The sequence below is a fragment of the Cladophialophora carrionii genome (genome assembly GCF_000365165.1).
Source record: "Cladophialophora carrionii CBS 160.54 unplaced genomic scaffold supercont1.4, whole genome shotgun sequence".
Lineage (NCBI taxonomy): Eukaryota > Fungi > Ascomycota > Eurotiomycetes > Chaetothyriales > Herpotrichiellaceae > Cladophialophora > Cladophialophora carrionii.
Genome location: NW_008481829.1, coordinates 1,588,313 through 1,607,917, shown reverse-complemented (window position 1 = coordinate 1,607,917; position 19,605 = coordinate 1,588,313). Strand labels below are relative to the sequence as shown.

The window sequence follows — 19,605 nt, the reverse complement described above, 5'->3', positions numbered from 1 at the left end:
TTCTCTGCCGCTCCCTTACATCTTCCCCGGGACAGTTTTAGCTGTCTTCTGCTCACCACACCGTCGCCAAAGTGGATCCCAAACATCCTTAGCAATCGACGATGTCGCAAAATAGGCCTGGCGGAGTTTTCTCTGGCTTGCGCATGGGTGGTATGTTCTCACCAGCCTCTGACCGAACCATGAGACAACCAGTCTTCTTCGAGCACGTGCGCTGACAGAGGCTTGCAGAGGTGGTGCGCGAGAAGGTGCAGGATGGCCTCACTGGAGAGACAAGAGAGATGCAATACACTCAGTGCAAGATTGTCGGCAATGGCTCCTTCGGCGTCGTTTTCCAGACAAAGCTGTCGCCTAGCGGAGAGGACGCCGCAATCAAGCGTGTTCTCCAGGACAAGCGATTCAAGGTATACACCCTGTACACGTTTCATTCTCGTCGTTCACAAGACACTGACTGTCTTCAGAATCGTGAGTTGCAGATCATGCGCATTGTCCGGCACCCCAATATCGTCGAGTTGAAGGCTTTCTATTACTCCAACGGCGAGCGGGTAAGAACCGTCACGGCGGTCGACAATACTGTCGCACCCCATCCACAAATGTGCGATGCTAACTGTGTCTACCCTTTAGAAGGATGAAGTCTACCTCAACCTCGTGCTCGAGTATGTCCCGGAGACAGTTTATCGGGCCTCTCGATACTTCAACAAGATGAAGACGACCATGCCTATCCTCGAAGTCAAGCTCTACATCTACCAGCTGTTCCGGTCGCTGGCCTACATTCACTCGCAAGGGATCTGTCATCGAGACATCAAGCCACAGAACCTGCTGCTCGACCCGGCGACCGGGGTTCTCAAGCTGTGCGACTTTGGAAGTGCAAAGATCCTGGTTGAGAATGAGCCAAATGTCTCTTACATCTGCTCCCGATACTACCGCGCCCCGGAATTGATCTTTGGTGCTACAAACTACACCACCAAGATTGGTATGGACACATTCTAATGCTCTGGGAATATGCTGGATCCAGGCGCTAACACGGGACAGATGTCTGGTCAACTGGCTGTGTCATGGCCGAGTTGATGTTAGGTCAACCTCTCTTCCCTGGAGAGTCGGGCATTGATCAGCTTGTCGAGATCATCAAAGTGCTCGGTACGCCGACCAGAGATCAAATCCGAACGATGAATCCGAACTACATGGAGCACAAATTCCCCCAGATCAAACCCCACCCGTTCAACAAGGTGTTCAGAAAAGCGTCCCCAGACGCGATTGAGCTGATTTCGGCCCTGTTGGAATACACTCCGACTCAGCGGCTGTCTGCAATTGACGCAATGTGCCAGCCCTTCTTTGATGAGTTGAGAGATCCCAACACTCGCCTTCCTGACTCGCGCCATGCTGGTGGTGCTTCTCGTGAGCTCCCAGCTCTCTTCGACTTCTCTAGACATGGTTCGTACAGGCGTGATCCTGTGTCCTGATTACGTAAGGGCTAACGAGATGAGTAGAGCTTTCGATTGCGACTCACCTCAACAACAAGCTTGTTCCGCCCCACGCACGACCGCTACTCGCTGCGCGAGGACTTGACCTGGACAACTTCACACCCCTTACGAAGGACGAGATGATGGCACGGCTTGATTGATTCAAGGCAATGCCGGAACTGTAACGAAGTGACGCCGCGAGGGATTTTGTGCGTTGATATGTCCATCACTGCATGCATGTGGCTTTGGGGTCAACGCAACATGCGAGGAGAAATTCCTACAGCTACATCCCAATCATCATATGTCTAGATGGATTAGCATGGGCACAGAGGTATCTGTCACGAAAAGCGACAGGTTTTGCATGCAGGTCAGCAAAGCGGGCTCGGCGGGAGGTTTGGTGCCTGATGACCACAAAACGAGGACTGATGATGGAGCGGAGCGGTTCACAAAAAATCGACCTTGAATGGTCTGGAAGGGAAAATGGTGCTTCGCCGTCAGGCCCGTCATTTCATGTCCGAGCTACTGCGCTACGAGCTGCAATGGGTGGATGGAATGAGCTTGGAGGCTCAGATGACTTGGGAAACTGGCATTTGTGCTCAGAATATGCAACAGACAGCGTGCAAGCTGTGCGTACATTGCTACTGCCTGCCGCTCCAGAGACACGGGGCAGCACCTTTAGACGGTCGGACCACAGGAACCCGTGGGCGTGATGTGGTCCTCATCTTGCGCTCAATTTGCTTTCACAGAGACGACAGGATAGACTTGTAACTCTCCTTACCACGTGCGATGGTTCCAGATCAACTCAGTCGCCGGTGACGCCCTCGACGCATTAGTGGAATCATGCGGAGGAAAGATGCCAAGGCTGGTGATTCGCGACTGACAGGTTTCTAAGTCACTTCTCCAAACGCGTTGCCGTAGACGGACTTCCATGCGCCAATTGTCCTGTCCTGCGCCTTTAACCCTGACCGATCCTTGACCCGCCCACTGATCTTGCGTGCTCGTGTCTTGACCATGGCTGACTACGATCGTCGTCGACGAGGCGGAGGGGGAGGTGGTGGTGGTGGCGGCGGCGGCAGTCACTTCAACAATCGCAAGAGAAGATATCGAAGTAAGTCTGCTTGCCAGGGAGGCTGATGGCGAGCTGTTAATCATGTCGCAGACGATGACTTTGAGGATCGCCGCCCGCAGCGGCGCCGCTACGAGGAACCACTCGCTACCACCCTTCGCAAGCAAGTTCTGTCGATCGCAGAGAGTGTAAGATGGGCGAGATCCTCTTTGGCCCAGCTTCGCGGCTAATTCACTCATAGCCAATTCGACGGCCCGAAGAAGACGTCGCAACCATCGCAAAGACGTTGGCGGATAACTACTTTGACACCGATGTCACCTCGGGCTTCCTGGATTTGGCCGTGCAGCTGTAAGAGTCGCTCAAGTGGCCTCACATGTGCCTGGATCTGACCGATGATAGTACTATCGAACAACCGCTCAAGATTCCGTTCGTTGCCGGCATCATCTTGCTTGCAAATGCCCTGAAACCAGAATTTACACCGGAGGTCCTCGCCCGAATCGGAGGAGCGCTGCAAAAATACCTGAACTTAGGGCAATGGCGCGAAGTCAAGCTCTACCTGCGCCTTTTGGGCTGCCTGCAGGGCATGTTCCACGGAGATGGTGTCTTTCCCGTTCTTGACGAGCTCTTCTCGCGTGCGGCCGACCTACAGATGAAGTCGTCTGAAGACGTACGTTGTGCTCGATGATTCACCGCGGAATTCTTGTCTAACTCTGGCGCAGTCCCTTGGCCTTGAGCTGGTCAAAATCATCCTGTTGACCATTCCGTATACCATGGCGTCCTCAGCAACAGGATTCGAAAGCCAGGCCTCCGCTCTCCTCGAGAAGACGGATATTATTGCCTCGACCGCCCACCCACTCGAGGCACTGGTCGATCCCTTCCCGAGCCCCGAACCTGGGGCACCTGCCGGCTCGGAGAGCGCCCTCGCTCTACTGCAGAGACACATGCAAGAGGAGGCCCAAAATTCATGGGAATTGGCCTGCCTACCGCGCCCTTGGAAGAAGAACCGATCTGGCGAGGAGGAAGATCCCCTGGAGGCAGCGCAAAAACAGCCGTTCCCTCAGATCACGGTTCCGGAGACGGTACAGATTGGCCCTCGATCCCTGTTCCCCGAAACATACTCTTCTGTGTACGCCGAACAAGACATTGAGACGGTCCCTGCGTCCTCGGATCCAGCTGCATTGCTCATCCGAGATGCATTGGCCGACACCATCAATGTCCTCCACTTCAATCGAGCAGTCGCTGCCAAGTTTCTGATCGATGTGGACTGTTACTTTGCCCCGGATACCTTCGTGAAGCGAGCAACTCCTTTCGACAAGCTTCGGGAGGTTGCTGGGGACAAAGCTACCTGGAAACCCGAGGACGTCATCGTCGATGCTGCCTTTGCTCAACTACTGAAACTACCTGCTCCCGAACACAAGCTGGTCTACTATCACGCCGTACTGACTGAAGCTTGCAAGCTTGCTCCTGCTGCAGTTGCGCCTAGCTTGGGTCGAGCAATTCGCTACCTGTACCGTAACTTGGACAGGATGGACATGGAGCTTTCGCAACGCTTTTTGGACTGGTTTGCCCACCACCTGAGCAACTTCGGCTTTACCTGGAAGTGGACTGAATGGTAAGTTGACTAACTCTACTCTTTGCTTGACCTACTACTGACATGGCAGGGTTGATGACGTGGCCCTACCGGACGTCCACCCCAAAAAGGCCTTCATGATCGATGCTCTAGAGAAGGAAATCAGACTGAGCTTCTCAAAGAGGATCAAGGGCACTCTCCCGGAACCGTATCAAGCGCTCATCTCAGAAGCCAAAGAGAAAGACACGCCTGACTTCAAATACCACGAAGAGTCGACGCCGTTTTCAGCCGAAGCACAGGAAATTGCACAGCTGATCCGGCGGAAAGCAACACACGACGAATTTACCCCGATCCTGCAGAAGATTGAGCAAGATGCTGCAAGTCAAGGGCTCCCAGACCCCGCTCTCGCCTCAGTCGACGCGTTCATGACTTCGATCTGCTGGGTTGGATCGAAATCACTGTCCCATGCTCTTGCTTGTACCGAACGCTGTAAGGACCGGCTTCTGGCATTCAGCGCGTCGAGCTCGGCGTGCAGAAAACAAATCATCACCTCGGTCATGGACTACTGGCGCGATCAGCGTGGCGTCGGCGTCATCTTGATCGACAAACTCCTCAACTACCAGATCCTGACACCGCCGAGTGTGATTGAGTGGGCATTGATTGACCATGTCGATCGCGGTAGGCTCCTTGCGACGACATGGTGTTATGAACTCGTCAACAATACGACTGGCAAAGTTGCAGGTCGGGTGCGAAGTCTCGTCGCTGCAATCCGCACTCCAGGGCTCACTGAGGAGCAAAAGAACGAACTGCAATCGACACTGACTACCGAGCTGGAGGGCATGAAATCTCTCTTCGCGACCATCGAAGACGCGGTTGGAAGTATTCGCGATGGCAACCAAGATGGGATGATCGAAAGCTCTGACGCTCTACGCGCGGAGGATGAAGCTCTTCTGAGAAATTGGGGTGGACGGTGGGCGAGGGTGTTTCAGCGCAAGGGCGCGGTAGAGGAGAGCTGGGTGAGGGAGGAGTTGGCGAGGCCGATTCCCGAGCCAGAGGTCAAGGAGGAGATGATGAAGGATGAACATGCCAACGTCAATGAAGGGCGAGGAGAGATCAACGGCGGGACAGCGGTGCATGGAGAGGATCGAGATGGACTGGACGGGATTGAATAGAGTTGGGCTGAGTGGGAGGAAGATGGTGCAACCACCAGATTGCCATATTGTACATCACATCCACGAGAATTGCTCCTTGACCGGAATTTGTGGCCAGTTTGTTTCCGCCAATGTAATCTGCCAATTTGCTGCGACAAGAAGTCCTCAAGGTATAGGGGGAAAACACATCCGAGTGGCCGTTACTTCAGTGTTGATGCCTTGGTCTATTGTATATCCCGACATGTCGCTTTACGGGGGGGGAAATCAACACTTATGCAACACACCATCACGACCGGAAAGGGAGTCCAAGGTGATGCCGCCCGGCGGTTGACGTCCAATGACCAACAGACACACTTCCCAGCAGACAAACGTTTATGAAGGTCGAGTCCATGCAAGAAAAGTTTCCTCGGCGACATGCTACAGAAGTGGTGGGCACACTGCCCCGGGAATGAACTAGCTAGCCAGCCAGCCAGATTGATCTCCCCCTTCATAGTCGGTGTGGGACTGATATCGTGGCAGGGGAACGCTGGTGATGATGATGATGATGATGATGATGATGATGATGATGATGATGATGATGATGATGGATAGGAAGGGGACCCCTCAGTTGAGACGGGAATACTGTACTGTACTGGCCTGTCCCGACCGCCTCCAACTCAAACTCATCTTTCGCTTTTCTCGCTTGCGCGTGCGCTTTCTCCCACGGCATCGCCCATTACCGGGGACGCTGTTGGCGAGTTCTGGAGCTTGAGAGCGGTGGCACCTTCACGGCGCAGCGGCGTTTCTTGCGTGCTGTGAGCCGTGCGAGGCATTTTTCAATGTCTGGGGCCGTTGAGGGTGTTTCGTATTTGCGTCTGGGACCCGCGGAACTCTGCTCGTACTTCTTGCTGCAAGTGAGGCTGGTGCGGTGCGGAGCGGACGCCTCTTTGCTGCAATTGTTCCTCTATTAAAATGCTTTCGTGTGGCAGCCAACGTTCTTTCCCTTCACTTCTTATTCTCCGCCCTCCTGGCTTCTTCTGCGCGAGTCGTGCTGTGGGTGGGTGGGTGTTTACGGCACGTGTAATGTGGTGGAGATGCGGTTAGCAATCGAGGAAGGCGCTTCTGCCGAACCGCCTCCTCTCCCTTGCCCTCGTTCTTGTCGTCATATTCGCGGCCCGCTCATGCAGCGCTTCCCTTGGTGTAGAAATTCGCCTGATGGTGGATAATCTGCCGCCGGCACGGGAGGCTACGATATCCACCGGGCTGTGGCTCACTGTTTGCTGGAAGCTCGTGCAACTTCTTGATCGGCTGCTTGAGCAGATGTGGACATTGAATACTGGTATTGTGAGAGAGAAGATGAGATGGTGACGGGAAAGCCTAGACTTGTTTCGCTGATCTTTGGTGACCAAGCGCACAGTTGATAGGGGGGGGAAACGAAAGGCGCGGGCGGCCGCGAAGTCTAATTATGGCTGTCTGCTGAGTCTCCCCCTTCCATGGCCGCTTGGCTGGCAGTCGGGCTTCCACATTGCTCTATGGTACGGTGACAGATCGGTAGGCCGTGGAACGGATAGACGGTTGTGCGCAGCCACGGAAGCGCAGAGAGGGGAATCCCATAATAATCAGGACAGCCGACCCAGTCAATCGAGGCTGTAGCCTCTGGGCCTATGCTGGCAGCTTAGTCACTCATGGGTCTTCCGGTTTGTCCTTTGAAAGGCGGCCAGAATAATCTTCCGTAGGCAGTCCATCTCGGTTTGTCGACTATTTACGGATCCCGTACCCAGAGAACCCGCCAGGGGGCACAACCGGCGCCGACGGTATGGTACCAGCCTGTGGGCCACCGAACCCTGGAGGAGAGGCAAACCCAGCTGGCAAAACATTTGGTTGTGGAAACCCTGCAGGTACTTGATTGAATCCTGGTGGCATGAAGCCTTGCGGTCCGCCATAACCAGCCTGGCTTGGAGGTGGTCTGGCCGGAAGACCACTTGGTGGAGCTGCTAGTGGTACGCTGGGTGGCGGGGGTGGTCTTGCTTGCGCGGGAGGAGGCACAGCTTGATAATTTCCATTTGGAGGACCGAAACCAGCAGGAGGTACAGGAGTTTGGGGCATGCCACCAAACACAGGCCCACCCATAGGAATTGTAGCAGGCGTCGGTTGAACTCCATGAGCCTTTGCCTGAGCAGCAAGCATCCTCTCGGCCTGGTCGCCGTGTCGTTCGCCTTTGCCATCCTTCTTGTAGGCGTACTGCACAGAAACCTCCTTGTTCATAAGGTACTGGCCGTTCATGTTGGCAATAGCATCGTCTGAAGACTCGAAGTTTGCAAAAGAGACAAAACCATAGCCTTTGGACAGGTTGTTCTCATCACGCGCGATCTGAACCATATTAGCACATTTCCGCGAAGACATTCGGAGAAACAACATACCTTCGGGGCAGCTACCAGAGTGCCAAATCGGCCAAAGGTGTCGTACAGCATCCTCTCATCAACCATAGGATCCAAGTTGCCAACAAACAACTCTGCACCAACCTCGACCGACTTTTGTTTGTCGGCACTTGCTTTGTTGACTCGGATAGGTTTGCCGTACAGTCTCACTTGATTCATGATTCGCGCGGCGTATTCTGCATCTTCTTCTGAATTAAACTCGACAAAGCCATAGCCTTGATGCGACTGGGTGACTCTGTCCTTGGGCAAATGGACATTAGCAATGCGCCCAGCTTGCAGAAAGAGTTCCCAGACTAGAGCATCAGTGACGCGTTCGTCGAGGTTCCCGATATAGATTGTCGAATCCTTGTCCTGTTCCCAATGCCTTGCACCGGACATGATGTCGACAGCTTCTCACAGAGCAGCCCAGAGGGGTATAGTAGCGTAGGGGCAGTTACAGTCGCACAGAAAGCGAGTGTTGAGTGACAGAGATCAAGCATGGAAGCAAGAGAAGAAGATGGCAGAGAAGGAACGAAGCCTTTCGAGGCCGTGGCGGAAGAGGCTGGCGCTTTTCTCGTTGGGGGCTAGTCTGCTTTTGAGGAATCACGTGTTGCCGCGATCATCATGAATTTGTTCCGCAGCTTCATTTTGTCCGCATAACCACATCTGATCCTGTGCAACTAGCATTACGATCCGCGACCACAGCTCTGTCGACATAGACATACAGCAGGCCGCTGACTCCCAACAAGATGATCCAATTTTCAGAGGAGACCAAGGTACGCCTGTGGAGCGTCTCCAGGAGCATCCGTTGACATATTTCCCTAGGAGCGCATCGGGAAGATTCTCGACATCACCCGCGAAGTGGTTCATTATGGCTATCTCCCATTGATACTATATCTGGGTATGCGCCCATCTCGCCATTTCGAGTCGCTTAAGCTTACATGCACAGGATACACGAGAAGCGAACCAAAGCCCGCACTGATCAGGTACTGCTCTACAACCAGCTGGGTCCAATCCACCACTGACGTTGATGCCAGCTTAATATCACCCTTTGCGAATTAACCGCACTCGAGACACCGTTTGTACAATAGAGTTTTCGACTTCACGCACCAGCCAGGGAAGCACACACCATGCATGCGGCGTAGGGAGAAGGGGGGGGAAATGGTGACACCACTAGCTCAGTAGAGCGAAGGAGACACGCTCGAAACGAAGCAGGAGTGCCTCTCCGCCGAAGGCATTGGACATTGAGAGGGTGACTTGCGGAAGCATGTACGGAATGAGTTCAGTCTTCCTCAAGCGTCAACAATACACTCCGACAATAGTTTGTACAACATTGCTGCAGAGCTTTGGCGCATATATCGCATTCTCTTCTCTAGAACCCGGAAAACAATGTGACAGGTTTGGTATGACAAGCATTCAACTCAACCACCGACAGTCATATGAACCTCCCACCACCACGTGTCCGGTTCCCTTGGAGCAAATGCCGCATCGACACACGTAACCATTTGTAGCCGCTACCGCCGTTGATGACTGAGACAACCTCTCTTGCATGACTGGCCAGAGTTTCCTGCTTCCCGTTTCCGTGTGGCTTCTCATCAGCAAGCGATGGTTTCGCTACATCCCAGACTGTCCACGAAAAATGCCAGCGAGGGTCCGAGGGAAAGAGTATTTTATCCCACCCAGCAGGCTGAGGACCTTCTGAACGAGAAAACCTTACTGCAAACCGTCCACAGCAGTCGCTTAGCGGTCTACATTTCTCACGCTAAGAGCAACTTGCCTCGAACTATCAAATGTCACAATCTGTGGCCGTGTGCATCTATTGTGCCGCCACGGGGCGCATGGCGTCGTCAAGGCCATGGTGTATTGGTGGATGGCGTCGCCCATGAGCAGAGGCCCAGCTGTCGCAGCACAGGGCAGCCCGGCATAGGGCAGTTGCCCGCCAATCGTGCAGAAGTGGAGCTTTGTGGGCGTGCGTGAAGGCATTCCCCTTGCCGCTTAGCGTACCCAGTAAGCTTGCTTGGTGCCCCATGCTCCCGCTTAGTTTGGGGGCCACCTTTTGGGTGCTCGGCTGGAGTGCGTGCCGTGATCTATCTGCATCTGCCATCCGGGGCTTGCGCATCATGGTCCTGCGGCAGGCGGAGACGATACGAAGCCTGGAAGACGGGACTCCAACGCCAGGGCCGCCCTATCCCACCTGGTCGCTGGGTGATGCCCCCCCTTTCATCGCCCGCATTCTGCTTCCTCTGCTCAGCTTTACACTTGCAACCTCACCGTCTTGTCATACATTACTCTCTCCCTTGCTCTTAGTGCTCTCCCCTTTCCTAGGACTATGCCCGCCACAGAGATAGTCTTCTGCTGAGGCCCTTCCATCGCCCACATCGGCTGGCACGCTGTCATTATTGTTCTACCTCGCAGCTGTCGGGTGCATTGGTTGCCCGTGAGCGTTCGCTGAGCAGCTTATCCGCAATTTTTCACCCCTACCACTAGCGCGTCTTTCCGTTCTTATTGACGCGAAGAACAGGTACCTGCGCCTGCCTCAGCGTCCAACTCTCTTTGCTCTTCTACACTTTCTCACCCACCTGCTGTGCAGTGCACATCCGTCAACCACTGCACAGCCTTCTACCCTCGTCATTGTCTTGGGGAGCATCACTCTCATCATGTTCAATGCTACCCAACACCGCGGTAACCCCAACTTGGGGCCCGCGCCTCCTGGTCAGCCGAATCACCGCCTGAACGAGATCATGGAGTCCCTTCGAGCCGAGTTCGACAACCAGAGCCGGGCGTCAGAACAGGTCGAAAGCCAGGTCGCACAGCAGATCCAAGAGATGGAGCTCATCCGTAACAAAGTCTACCAGCTGGAGCAGAACCAGCTCAAGATGAAGCAGGACTATGAGGCTGAGATCCGCATGCTGCGACACGAACTGGAGATGCGCGGAGGCCCGCAAGTGCAATCTCATCTTGGTGGCCCGCCTCAGCATTCCGGTCCTGCCCAGCCTCCTCCCGCTCTCGGACACGGTCAGGGAGGTTTGTTCAGTGGCATCATGGCGAACCAAGGCCAAGGGGGTCCAGGGCTACCTCCTCAGCCGGATCAGCCTCCTCCACAACAGCATCCTTTGCAGCCGCCTCCCCCGGCCGGACAGCCGCAAGGCCCACCGCAGCCACCGAATTCCTTTCCCGGCTATCAACAGGGACCTCCATTGAACGGTTACGGGCCGCAGTCACAGCCTCCCACCAATTCACCAGGTCTGGGGAAGAACCGATCAATGGGCACGCGAGGTGGCCCTGGGCCTGGGCCTGCGACACCTCAACAACATCCCAACCAACCACAACCGATGCCATATCAGAATGATCCACGCGCGTCGCCTCAGATTCCACGCCCCACTCCCCCCGGCAGTGAAATGCAGCATGCGCCGCGTCACCAAATGCCTAATCAGAGTCAATATCCCAACGTGGGCAACGTTCTCGCCGACCTCAACCCAGACGACCTGCCAGATCACCTAAAGCGCATGTCGGCGGACGGCGAGTGGCATGCCGTCTTTAACCCGAATGTCCCCCGTTCTCTGGATATCCAGCTGTTGCACAATCTTCAACATTCCTCGGTCGTGTGCTGTGTCCGCTTCTCCAACGATGGCAAGTATATTGCCACTGGGTGCAACCGTAGCGCTCAAATCTTTGATGCTCGTGATGGCGCAAAGGTCTGTGAACTGCTCGATGAAACCGTCCAAGACAAGGATGGCGATTTGTATATCCGATCCGTCTGCTTTTCCCCGGATGGCAAACTGTTGGCCACTGGTGCGGAAGACAAGCGAATTCGCGTGTGGGATATCGCGAACAAGCGCATTCGCACCACATTCGACGGTCACGAACAAGACATTTACTCGTTGGATTTCTCACGAACTGGACGCTTGATTGCGTCTGGCTCCGGCGACAAGACAGTGCGCCTCTGGGACATTGAGTCAAATCAGCAGGTTATGGTACTCTCGATAGAGGACGGCGTGACCACTGTGGCCATGTCTCCGGACGGCCGCTTCGTCGCTGCTGGGTCCCTGGACAAGAGTGTCCGAGTTTGGGACTGCTCCAGCGGATACTTGATTGAGCGACTGGAAGGGCCACAAGGCCACAAAGACAGCGTCTACTCTGTGGCATTCTCTCCCAGCGGGCGGGAGCTCGTCAGCGGCAGTTTGGATAAGACGATCAAGATGTGGGAACTGACGCCACAGAGAGGTCTCATCCCAGCATCTGCCACGAAAGACGGCAAATGCATTCGCACCTTTGAGGGACACAAGGTAAGCCCGCCCATCATGACTCTACATGTTCAATCGGGAAATAATCTAATCAAAATGCATCCAGGATTACGTTCTCTCCGTCTGCCTCACTCCTGGCGGCGAATGGGTCATGTCGGGCTCGAAGGACCGTGGAGTCCAGTTCTGGGACCCCCAGACTGGTAATGCTCAGATGATGCTCCAAGGACACAAGAATTCGGTCATCTCGGTCGCCCCTTGCCCCACAGGACACCTGTTCGCCACGGGCTCGGGAGACATGAAGGCTCGGATCTGGCAGTATACCACCTATCGGGCCGTGCACCAAGGTCTGTAGGAACCGCATCGTCGGGTGACTGTCGCCATACCGTGGCAGACGACCTTCTCTAGCATCGGAACACACGGCGTGCGCCAGGGCAATAGATCGAGTATGCGGGTTACTGGCAGTGATCCCTCCTGCTCTGCATGGCTAACAATGGATTTTGGGGCTGCACCGGCTGGACGACATGTTGGAATAACACCAAGTATCAAGGTTGGGATTAGGGGGCTGCTCGGAGTGCGGCATATTTGTGTCAGTGGATCTCTATCTGGATCGCTCGGTGTGGTGTCCTGCATGGTTCGAGGTCATACAGGAGGAACAGGCGATTTGGGATGGGATTGGAATTGTTGTCAACAACAGCTTTCTCTGGGACTTGTACCAGCCCTGCTGCTTGTTCCGCTTCGCGTCGCATAGAGACATGAGGCGGCGATATACAGAAATTAGTCGGGGGTATACGCTCGTTACCGCTGAAGTAAAGGGGCAAGCATTGCAATCCATTTTGCCATAGTGCCACGTTCAATTGACTTGACCAGTGAGTTCGGATCCAAAGGAAATGAGTCAGTCAGATATCATCAAGCACGATGATCAGCTCAGACTGCAACTTGACGGCCACGGCGCCAAAAGTCCGCAATCATTGAAACCTCCAGATGATCTTCAGTAGCATGTTCTGTTAATGTAGCAATGGAAAAAGGGTGATCTACAAAGATACTACAGTTGTTCGATATTTTCATCTACGGTTGAAGTAGTGTAACGCGGTGTACGCGGTGGCGGTCCTCAAAGGCACCGCTCACCTGACCCTCACCTCGCCCTCACCTCGCTTTCACCCTGTCCTAATTCTGCCCTCACTTCGCCCTCGTCCTGTCCTAATCCTGCCCTCGCCTAACCCTCTTTTGGAGAGTATCGGAGGATCCCGAACACGGGCGCAGCCGTGAGCCCCCCATTCGATCGTGCGATGCGATGCGCTGTTTTCCCCTCACTTTCGTCTTCGCTGCACAGCAATGTGACGGTGCGATCAGAAGCAGCGAGGACGCTGCTACACAGTACATCCCGCTGCCCCTTGAGCACCGCGTCGCCGACCCTACAGCAGTGACCTTGACCCCATATTGTGTGTGTTGCTCATCCGTCCCCACCATGGTAACCGTTCGAGTCGGACCCCAACCCGTCCAGGGCGCGAAGGACCGGCTAGCAGCGCGCTCAGAGCCAGATCAGCCTCAAACGAGCCTAAGGTCGGCGACTAGCAAGTCATCACTGTCTTTATCGGGCCCAGATGGGGTTGTATCCTTCACTGAACTATTTGCGTAACGCCGATGTCTGGTCTGATGAGGTCTCCTACATTATTGGTCTCGTTGTAGCCTGGCCCTGGCAATCTGAGGAGACAGCGTGGGATGGCTCGCCGAGGGAGAGTACTCCCCGTGGGCTGCTCTTCTGCACCGTATCTCTCGCTCTCCTCGTCATGTGCCGGCCACGGATGAGCGCACCCTGACCGGGTGGACCCTGAAGAGCCGTCCGTCCTGTTTACCCCATGGACAATTCCAGCTCAGAGCAGTGCCCTGGCCTGCTGGGAGTGAAAAATTTTCCTTCGTCGAGGATTGTGTCAAGGCTGCAGACTGCGCCAAACGATTCAATCATACGTCTGGCAGCTCCTGCAAGATAGCAGCTTGGTACCTGGATGGGCATCGCTCCCCTTGCTGGACAACGACGGCACGAATCTTGTTCCTGGCCGGCCCCCGTCTAGTCTCTTATTCCCACTTCCTGTTTCTCCCAAGTCTCCCACGGCTCCCGAACATCTAAGCCTCATCCACACATCCAGCCAGGTCAGCTTCTAGCTGACCTTCTAGAAGGCGCGGAAGGAACGAATGCGCAGATGCATGATCCTAGGACCGAGCCATTGGACGAGGGTGGACCGACCACACATCAGTGGGAAGGCTCGCTTAGCCCACCGTGGCCCCTGTCGACGCCACAAGCCGTAAGGCAAGGACTCTCCTATCTAGGCATGGCGTGGACAACCCCCGGCTGTCGACCGGCCAATGCGCAAAACCGTTCCCAGCTCCACCGACGTTATCATCCGAGCTTTATGCAACTCTTGCGTCTGCATCACCACGGAAGAACCGCTCGAGGTAGCGACCGGTGGCCCCAAGTCTTCTCCTCATCAAAGATTCCTCTCCTGTTTCTTGAGGCCTTTAGCTGCGTCCCGATTCACACGGTCGCTGTGCGCTGCTCATTCGCCCTGGCTGACATGCTCATCCCGACCCACTGTGAGGGTCACGACACCACCACTCCACGCTCTGCCCTGACACCCTTCTCAGGCTAAGTTTCTTTGCCCATCCCTACCTCATGCATCTCTCACGGCTACCTTGCATCTGCTCTTACCGAAATTCCGGTCACAGGAGGGTGTCTGACTGGCCGCGAAAGCCGGACGCCTCTGCCCCCACCATCCAGTGAGAGGGACTCGGATCTCGAAAAATTTTCACCTCGTCATCTGGGATTCCTCAAACGGAAACCCCAGGCGCTTCGAGGCTTTGCGCCGGCCAAGACACGCCTATGAGGCAAGGCTGCATCTTTCGATACCCTAGCCTCGAAGGCACGCCATATCCGTTGCGATGGAGTCTGCAATCTCTTCAGCCTGCATCATGATCCCTGAACGGCGTGCTAGCAGCTTGACCCGTCTGGCTATACCCACGCCCGCTCACTGGCTGTATCAACACCATGGGCCATCCTCACACGAGAAGGTATAATACTAAGATGCGTCTCATCATCCCGACTGCACTCTGTCCTTCCAGCTGTAGACCACTCTAGACTGGCTTACCTCTCCACGGCCTAGGCCTGTTACTTTCTCAAGCGCTGCTTCGCGTCCCATCATCAATCTGTCCTAGCTATCCTCGGCGAGTTCTCCAACCATCTCAGCCACTCGCGAATCGAAACCCCCACACAGCGAGCTGCCCTATCCGCCCTGTCTTGTCGGACCCTCACTCCTCGTTGGTCATGTAGTTGTCTCGTTAGGCTTCTGTTTATAGTGTTGCTTCATACCTTCGATCCGTCTCGAAAGTCGCACCCGAGCCACATTTCTACGTCTTTGGGAGAGCTGTCCATTGCCCCTTGAGTGTGGTGGGATATCGGAGGAGCCAAGGCGGTCCTGCTGTGCGCCCAGTTGAGATCGGAGCCAGTGCTCAACATGGCCTTCAACCCAACGGCAGATCAGATCGAGTGGCATATGCACCAGCTGAGGCAGTGGATGGTACCGACCTCCATGCCAGCTCCTTCCAAGTCTGCAGTGACCTCCCAAGGTCAAACATTCCCCCAGGAATTCTACCTCCAGAACGTGCCTTCTCACGACATGTACGGGTATGATGCCTTCAGCACGTCCGTCCCTACGCCAACGACTCTTCACCGTGCCCAAACTCTCACGAGTTTGTCCGAGTATGATTATTCTCCCACGGACTACTACAATCCCGGTCAAGCCCCTGCCACCCCCGTGAGCTGGGCAGGAGAGGACAGAGGCAACTTTGACGACGTCCTTTCGATCTATTCCGAAGCCCCGTCGAGCTATCTGTCGTCTGATTTCTCAGAGCAGACTCGGTTTGAGTCCATCATGTCCTCGAGCCACCCCACGCCTCCCGTCCTTCCCCAGCATTCGCCCGCGCCCGAAGCCGCGTCCGAAGTCGACTCGCTCATGAGGAACCTACAGCCGCCCCAGATGCATCTACCAGCGACCACGAACAATCCCGCCGGCAAGCCCAAGAAGCACCTGTGCCCGTATCCCGAGTGTTTCAAGTCGTTTTCCCAGCCGACCCACCTCAAGATCCATCTCCGTTCCCACACGGGAGAGAAGCCATACACCTGTTCGGTGCCCTCCTGCAGGCAAGCGTTTTCACAACTAGGCAACCTTCGGACTCACGAACGACGACATATCGGCCAACGCCCTAACCGCAAAAGATCTTCATCCGACCCAGGCACTCGAGGGCGAAAATATGAGTGCAAGCTCGATGGCTGCCGGGCTCTGGAGAACGGCCAGGGTGGGAAGGTTTTCACTCAGCTGGGGAATCTCAAAGCACACATGAACAAATTCCACAAGGAGACCTTGGCAAGGCTCTCGGTGCAGTTTGCGCAGGATGCAGTGCTGCCTGAAGAAGCCGAGCTCCGGGCCTATTTCCAGGATCTCTACAAGCATAGCAACAAGGGCATCAAAGGACGAGGCAAAGGACGGAAGGTTGAGGTGATTATTACACCAGATCAACCTTGAACTACTCGCCCGAAGACCTTTGGAAAGAGAACTTGTGACACTACCGGGCTTGCTGGAGCGGAGTCGATACCGTGTGCCGTAAATCCAGCGAGCCCGCCCATGTCTTCAGACGCACTATCAGCGAGCCTCATCCGAACGAGAGTCTTCGACCAGTCCCTACCGATCTCCAAGCACACCACATCGTCGCGACACGTCCACCCTTGCAATGCGTCGACGCTTGTCCCAGCTGACTACAGACCGGTCGTTCTCCACAATACGTTCCAATCTTCCGACTTTTGGATTTTAGCGGGAGTTCTCAAGGCCTCACCTGAGAAGAGGAGGAGGAGGAGGAGGAGGAGGATGTATGAGTACCGTCAAGGACACGACCGGGAAGGAAAACCAGGCGCAAGAGCAATGGCACAAATTGTCGTCCACGCGAACAAAGCAAAACAAAGCGACGGTAGGAAGCGAGTGTATTGATATGTACCGCTTTGTTTGTGCGATTTGCGCCGCATCGCGATCTCTTTTATTTTTTTCTTTCCTTTTCGTCCATTATATAGCGTGCTCACCACAAGCCTCTGCAAGAGCATTGTCTTGTTTTGTCTTGTCTTGCTATCGGGCGGCCTGTCATTACCGAGATATCCAACAACAACCACATCAACAACCGGTTCACGAGCTCACGAAGATATGAAACAACCAGAGGAGGATCAAAGGAGGCACAAGTTAGGAGATGCTAAATCCTACCGAGAATGAAAAAAAATGATTAACCCTCAATCTTTCGCCCGTTTTCTGGCACCCTTATTTCTCCTTTTTTCCGACGTCGTTGTTCCAGCCGTCCACTTTGGGATCGCCAGGTCGAAAACAACCATTTCAAGAAGTTATATCGGTTTGCTCGAGACCCGAAGAACCGGAACCATACAAGCAAGATAAGTGGGTGAGTGAGTGAGTCCCGAGGGTCTCGTGACATGTAACTTGCCGCCGGATGGGATGGCACGACCAGGGAACCAGCAGTCCCGGTAGCGGCAGTCAATCTGAGCCCTCGTCTGCGTGCGCGTGGAAGTCGAGGGAGACAAAGCGCAGATGCGCAAGCGCAAAGCAGAGGCCGAACACATGTCCAGATTCCCTTGCCAAGGTCTGTATACAGGACTGTTGATTAGGCCCGTCCTGGCCTGGGGAGGGACGGTGGCGGTGGCGATGGAACCTACACTACACTACATTACAGGACAGGACAGTAATTGATGGCTTGGGGTTCGACGAGACGAGACGAGACGAGGCGAGACAAGTTGACTGGACTTGACTTGACGTACACAAGTACAGTACGGCCCGAGATTACCGTTGCATGCATGTATGCATACTCCGTACTGTGGCCACCTCCGCCGGCCCCCGTTGGATTGGGACGGCTTCCATGGTACGGACTAGTTAGTCGTAAGATGGCGGACGGCAGATGGCAGATGGCAGATGGCAGGTGGCGAGGGCGGGCAGGCGGGCGGGCGGGACAAAGAGACTTGGTTTATTTCCTTCTTTTCGATGCGTCATGACTTGGGACTCGTGGGTGGGGGAAGGGGGCAGAAGCCAAGGCAAGGCACGCGAGGGAGGCGATGCAAGGGGGTGTCTGTGGGTGTAGACGAAAGCGAGTCGTTACTGTAGGTGAAGTGTACTGTATCACATATGCGAATAGATCACCGTCGCAGTAGAGTCCAGCACGGGCGGACTGATGAGGTACTAATCTACTAAGACTATCTGCTGTACGCGAGCTGTGTAGAGGCTCGACTGAATTCAAATCATATACCTTTGATAGATCGATCCGATCCGTATTTCGCCAACCGCGCGCGCAAGGCTGATGCGACCAAGTGCCCTGATCTACACTGCTACTGTTGCCACTGACTTGCCACGCGTGGGTACATGAACACACCGTGTGGTTCTTCAAAAAAGAATGCTATGTATGACGATAGAGAAGACCGTGGCACTTCCAACTTCATGATGCTCGTCCACAACAATGCCACGTCCGGCAAGACATGCTAGATGTGGATGTCGAATGTGGGTAAGAAGGCCTGTCACTAGCATGCACGTCAAGATGTCCCACGTTCCACTCCTTGGAAAGGACGTTGCGTTGCACAACACGGGACTTTGTCGCCTGCCTGGTCTGTTGAGGGGGAACCAATGGCTAGGCTATGCTGTGCTGTCCACACAGGGAGAGTGACACTGACCGTCGGGCTGTTCTGATCGGTCTGCCTCGTGACCTCGGAATCGTGGCAAACTCAGACTGCGCTGAGACTGCAACTGCGGTTGCCGCCACGGCGTCCGAGCTGTGAAACACGACCGAGGGGACAAGTTGTCGACCCGGATCTGCTATCACTGAGTAGCTGTTGAGCAACCAACCCTGGCGCGTGTTCCTGCCCAAGATAGCTTGTCCTCACACGCGGAACGGAGTAACTGCGTAGTCAGTGATCGCCCGGTGGAATCGACGGCGTGAGGTTCCCTAAACATGCGGTCAGAACAAGGCGTCATGTTGGCCGGCTGCTGGTATCAGGATACCGTGTACCACCGCGTCTTGATTCGAAACCCGACTAACTGATGCCTCGTCGTGGGATGCATGACAAGGCTGCAGTTTAGTCACAAGCGGACTCAGCAATTAGTCATGGATTGCCGGCATGCTCGCTGTTGGTTGAGCAACTCGAATGATAGCAAACAAGCAAACAATGGAGCCGTGCAGGACTACCCCCGCGTCTCATGAATAACATACTGATCCTCTTGAGGCTTGACGTTGAGACTTGCCGTCGCTCAAAGCTGCCATGCACACAGTGTACACTGTAACTTGGATCTCATCCGGGCTGGGCGCTTCCTCGCTGGGGTGAACACATGCATGCAAACACGTGAGCATTAATTAGTCTGGGCTTAGATGTCTCTGCCTTGGCCCGAGGGGCAGGCTCGGGCCCGGCTGTGCTCTGCTGTGCGGTACTCAATGCTGCAGAAACTCTTTGCCTGTCTTGGCTGTTGGAAGTCTAGTGCTGAGGCGAGCGGTGCTGGACTGTACTGCTACGCAGCCTACTGTATGGTGCCGTTTGCGTATGCACTAGATTCTCTGCGAGGTACTCCGTACGTACCAATCGGTTCCTGTTACATTGTAACCTTGCGCTGTGCATGGATAAGCGCAAGCCACGAAAGCCC

At 54.9% G+C, this 19,605-nt stretch overlaps 6 protein-coding genes across 6 annotated transcripts; 5 read left to right on the top strand and 1 right to left on the bottom strand.

Moving 5' to 3' along the window:
* Positions 1-101: 101 nt before the first annotated feature.
* On the top strand, positions 102-1,618 carry G647_05246 (uncharacterized protein; the record flags this gene model as incomplete). Its single annotated transcript, XM_008729577.1, has 6 exons — positions 102-150; positions 229-401; positions 459-542; positions 622-970; positions 1,030-1,428; positions 1,482-1,618. 6 exons carry the CDS (start codon positions 102-104, stop codon positions 1,616-1,618), a joined length of 1,191 nt encoding a protein of 396 aa, XP_008727799.1.
* An 850-nt stretch (positions 1,619-2,468) lies between these two features.
* Positions 2,469-5,265, top strand: G647_05245 (uncharacterized protein; the record flags this gene model as incomplete). Its single annotated transcript, XM_008729576.1, has 6 exons — positions 2,469-2,565; positions 2,617-2,711; positions 2,765-2,871; positions 2,923-3,190; positions 3,243-4,135; positions 4,185-5,265. 6 exons carry the CDS (start codon positions 2,469-2,471, stop codon positions 5,263-5,265), a joined length of 2,541 nt encoding a protein of 846 aa, XP_008727798.1.
* Positions 5,266-6,981: 1,716 nt separating this feature from the next.
* Positions 6,982-8,039, bottom strand: G647_05244 (uncharacterized protein; the record flags this gene model as incomplete). Its single annotated transcript, XM_008729575.1, has 2 exons — positions 6,982-7,593; positions 7,644-8,039. 2 exons carry the CDS (start codon positions 8,037-8,039, stop codon positions 6,982-6,984), a joined length of 1,008 nt encoding a protein of 335 aa, XP_008727797.1.
* Positions 8,040-8,389: 350 nt separating this feature from the next.
* On the top strand, positions 8,390-8,702 carry G647_05243 (uncharacterized protein; the record flags this gene model as incomplete). The annotated part of the gene is made up of 3 exons (XM_008729574.1): positions 8,390-8,416; positions 8,466-8,541; positions 8,590-8,702. The coding sequence occupies 3 exons, from the start codon at positions 8,390-8,392 to the stop codon at positions 8,700-8,702; spliced, it is 216 nt and encodes a 71-aa protein (XP_008727796.1).
* A 1,595-nt stretch (positions 8,703-10,297) lies between these two features.
* G647_05242 (uncharacterized protein) lies at positions 10,298-12,236 on the top strand (the record flags this gene model as incomplete). Its single annotated transcript, XM_008729573.1, has 2 exons — positions 10,298-11,926; positions 11,991-12,236. The coding sequence occupies 2 exons, from the start codon at positions 10,298-10,300 to the stop codon at positions 12,234-12,236; spliced, it is 1,875 nt and encodes a 624-aa protein (XP_008727795.1).
* Positions 12,237-15,390: 3,154 nt separating this feature from the next.
* Positions 15,391-16,458, top strand: G647_05241 (uncharacterized protein; the record flags this gene model as incomplete). Its single annotated transcript, XM_008729572.1, has 1 exon — positions 15,391-16,458. The coding sequence occupies one exon, from the start codon at positions 15,391-15,393 to the stop codon at positions 16,456-16,458; it is 1,068 nt and encodes a 355-aa protein (XP_008727794.1).
* Between the last annotated feature and the right edge of the window lie 3,147 nt (positions 16,459-19,605).